The 3,081-nt window shown below is 61.9% G+C and overlaps 1 protein-coding gene across 1 annotated transcript in view; it reads right to left on the reverse strand.

The window, feature by feature from the left end:
• LDB1 (LIM domain binding 1) overlaps window positions 1-3,074 on the reverse strand; it is a 3,624-nt gene extending 550 nt beyond the window's left edge. The window contains exons 1-8 of the mRNA XM_009706196.1: window positions 3,046-3,074; window positions 2,390-2,434; window positions 2,096-2,171; window positions 1,639-1,741; window positions 1,255-1,427; window positions 806-928; window positions 547-630; window positions 125-248 (exon numbers count right to left, since the gene is read on the reverse strand). Of these exons, the coding sequence (XP_009704498.1) occupies window positions 125-248; window positions 547-630; window positions 806-928; window positions 1,255-1,427; window positions 1,639-1,741; window positions 2,096-2,171; window positions 2,390-2,434; window positions 3,046-3,065 (748 nt within the window). The 5' untranslated portion in view covers window positions 3,066-3,074. The remainder of the gene's footprint in view (window positions 1-124; window positions 249-546; window positions 631-805; window positions 929-1,254; window positions 1,428-1,638; window positions 1,742-2,095; window positions 2,172-2,389; window positions 2,435-3,045) is intronic.
• Window positions 3,075-3,081: the final 7 nt, after the last annotated feature.

The raw sequence follows: 3,081 nt of genomic DNA on the forward strand, positions 1-3,081 counted from the left end.
CTAGCCTCACAAGACGAGGCCAGGGACAGGCTCTGGGGCTGGGAGAAGCCTGTGCCGAAGGCAGGGCCTGAGCAGGGCAGCCCCGGAGACCCACGGGCAGCACAGGAGGCAGTGTGAGACTCACCAGGAGGAGCGACCATCCTCTGCCACTTCTGGAAGAGGCAAGTCTTGAGGCAGTCCCGGGGACTGAGGCTGTAGGTCTTGTGCCGTGACATGAGCTCCTGCATTGGTTCTAGGATTACACAGAGCTGCAGGGAGCGGACAGACGTGGGGTTAGATTGTGATGCTCCAGGCCCCGGCAAAAGCCCCTCTGTCGGGCAGCCGTCTACGCTGTGCCGACCCAAGTCGTGATGGGAACCCGTGGGCAACGGCAGCCCCACGGCTCTCTGCAGCCCGTCTGCCAGATCCCTCTTGCAGAGCCTGCCCCGCTGCCTCCCCACTGCCCAGGGCAGCCAGGCATTGGGCAGCTGAGGGGACAAGATGTGGCCACCCAAGGTCCCTCCCTGACATCAGAGCTGCGTCCCCCGGCACTCCCCACACACTTACTCGGAGGTAGTTGAGTGTGGAGTTTGAGAGCCCACAGCGGGTGATGTTCTTGGATAACTGGTCCAGCATCTGGGGGTCCTGTGCCTAGGAGCAAGAGGGACAGATGGCTCAGGCGCACCGGGGCTAGGGACGGCCCTCCCATATCCTGGTCTGCAATGGGGGGACAGGGTCGAGGTCCCCCCTACCTGCGCAGCAGGGAGAGGAGCTCAGCAGCCCTGTGTCACTTGTGGCACGGGAGGGGTCCCAGAACTGTACTCACATGCATGGCAAGGATGCTGCGGGGGATGAGCTCTCGATGCTGGCGGATGCTGAAATGCCACGTCTTTATCCTCATCATGTCGTCAAACATGAACTCCAGGTAGAGTCGCCCCTCCACGCACACCTGGGCAGGGCACAGGGTCAGACGCAGCCTGCTGTCCCCTTTCCCCAGCCCAGATCCCCTGGGAACTCGCTGCTGAACATTGGGACACCCTCCTGGTGGCTTGCCCCTGTCTGCCCTGAGATTCTGCACAAGCCAAACCCATAATGGCATGGGGATCTCTGCAAAAAAGGGGATGCTGCAGGGTTGGCTGAGGCATGTGGAATTACAGCGTGGCACTCATCAAACCATGGAAATCAGTGTCCCTCGCCCCGTGGGACTGCAGCTGCTGTGAGAGCACATCGGACCAAGGCATGAGGGGCAGGAGAAGCCGCGGGGGCTGCCGGTACCTGGGTGAACATGGGCTTGCCGTGCTGGGTGACCATGGTGCACTGGTCGCAGTCCAGCGAGACGAAGTTGTTGTGGAAGGACTCCTTGGGGTGCTTGAGCACATAGTAGAGCTCCGTGGCCCCCCCTTCAAAGATGCTGCGGAAGTAACGGGGAATCAGAGTCCGGCCGATCGCTGGAGCAGGAGAAGAAAGAAGATAATGTCAATAAACCTGGCTCACTCAGATGTGCCTTGGGGCTACACAGGAAGAGGGTTCCCCAATTCCCACTGGCTGGAAGCAGCTGAGCTCCAACACCCAGCCCGCATCCCCCTGCACAGCGCAACCACCGCATCTCCTGCTGGAGATGCAATGCCTGGGAGAAGGAGGTCTCAAGCTGCTACTCACTGTATCTCTTTGGTCCATCTTCCAAGCAGAAAGTGATTGTTAACATGGCATCATCCTCAAAGAACTCCGTGGTGAAGGCGTCCCACCACAGATTGTCACATTCCTGGGGATCGCGGAGAGATGTCAGGTTATAGGGAGGGGAGACAGGGAGACAGACAGACAGACAGATAGAGAGCTGCTAGCTGCCAGGCACAGCAGCCACAGGCTCAGCCCGCGGAGGGCTGCGCTCCCAGCCGAGTGCTGGGAGATGAGGATGATGAGCCCTGTTCCATGGCCAAGCAAGGGATAAGGCACTTGGGGACCTGCACAGTGGGACAGGGTCCCGCTGCCAAGGGGATTCCTCCTACAGCCAAGGCAGTTCGCGAGGCCAGGAAGCGCAGAGGACCCCATCCCCAAAATGCACACCTTGGAGTGCCCCCCCCGGCCCTGGCCACCCCTCTCTCCCCCAGCTCCCCACCTCTGTCCAGTTCTGCAGCCGCTTGTTCAGCTCAAATATCCTGTAGTCAGTCTGGTTCCCGTACGGCGTGTGCCTCCTGCCCGGAGAGCAGAGCAAGTGGTCAGAGGGGGGAGGCAGCCACAGGGTGGGGAAGGGTCCCAAATCCGCGGTGGGGGGACACAGAGCCCCTCCAGGCAGAGTCTGAGCAACCCCTCCACAAACCCCAGCCAGCAGTGTGCTGGCCCTGTCGAGGCATCCCCACCGTGGGCACAAGCTCCCCTCACAGTGGGGTCCCCACGAGCTCCCCGTGCTTACCCAATTCCAGGCTCCAGGTATGTCGGTGGGTACATGGGAGTAGGTCTGGGGGGCGAAAGAGATGCAGGCAGGTCAGTGTTGGTGGGGGTCTCCCTCCCTGCCCACCACATCTCTCCCTTCCCTGCCTATAGCAGCAGGCAGTCAGGCTCGCTGGAGGCGAGACCCCACGCATGGTGCAGGCTGTACCTTGGCTGCTGACAACCGACAACCCCGTGGGGAGACCTGCACCCCTGAAACTGGGCTCTGCTCCCGCATCAGTGGCTGCTCCCCTGTCCCTAGGACCCGGCCCACAGCTCTCCAGGGATGTGCCGGGCTCCTCTGCAGCTGGGGCTGGCGCCAGGCAGGACAGAGGTTGAAGAAGGGGCTGTTTTGGCACGAGCTGGGAGCACTCCCTGTCCTGGGTCATCCCAGGGGCTTGGCCTGGCAAGGGGCTTGCCAGCGCAGAGGCTGGGGACCTGGGGGCTCCCTTCATCCCAGACATCATCCTTTCTCCACCCAGTCCCACGCATGCCTGCTCCGATCCCGTCTCTCCCCTTGCGCTAACTCAACTCCATGAACCGCAGCCTCCGTACGCTGTTGGGGAGCACGACAGAGCCTGGGGGGCAGATCGCAAAAACCCCCTAACCTTGCAGACCCCTCCCCAGGCCCCAGCTCACCCCACATCTCGATCCAGCATGGTGCCTGGGTGGAAA

The sequence above is a fragment of the Cariama cristata genome, unplaced genomic scaffold (assembly GCF_000690535.1).
Source record: "Cariama cristata isolate BGI_N322 unplaced genomic scaffold, ASM69053v1 scaffold26568, whole genome shotgun sequence".
In the NCBI taxonomy this organism is placed as follows: domain Eukaryota; kingdom Metazoa; phylum Chordata; class Aves; order Cariamiformes; family Cariamidae; genus Cariama; species Cariama cristata.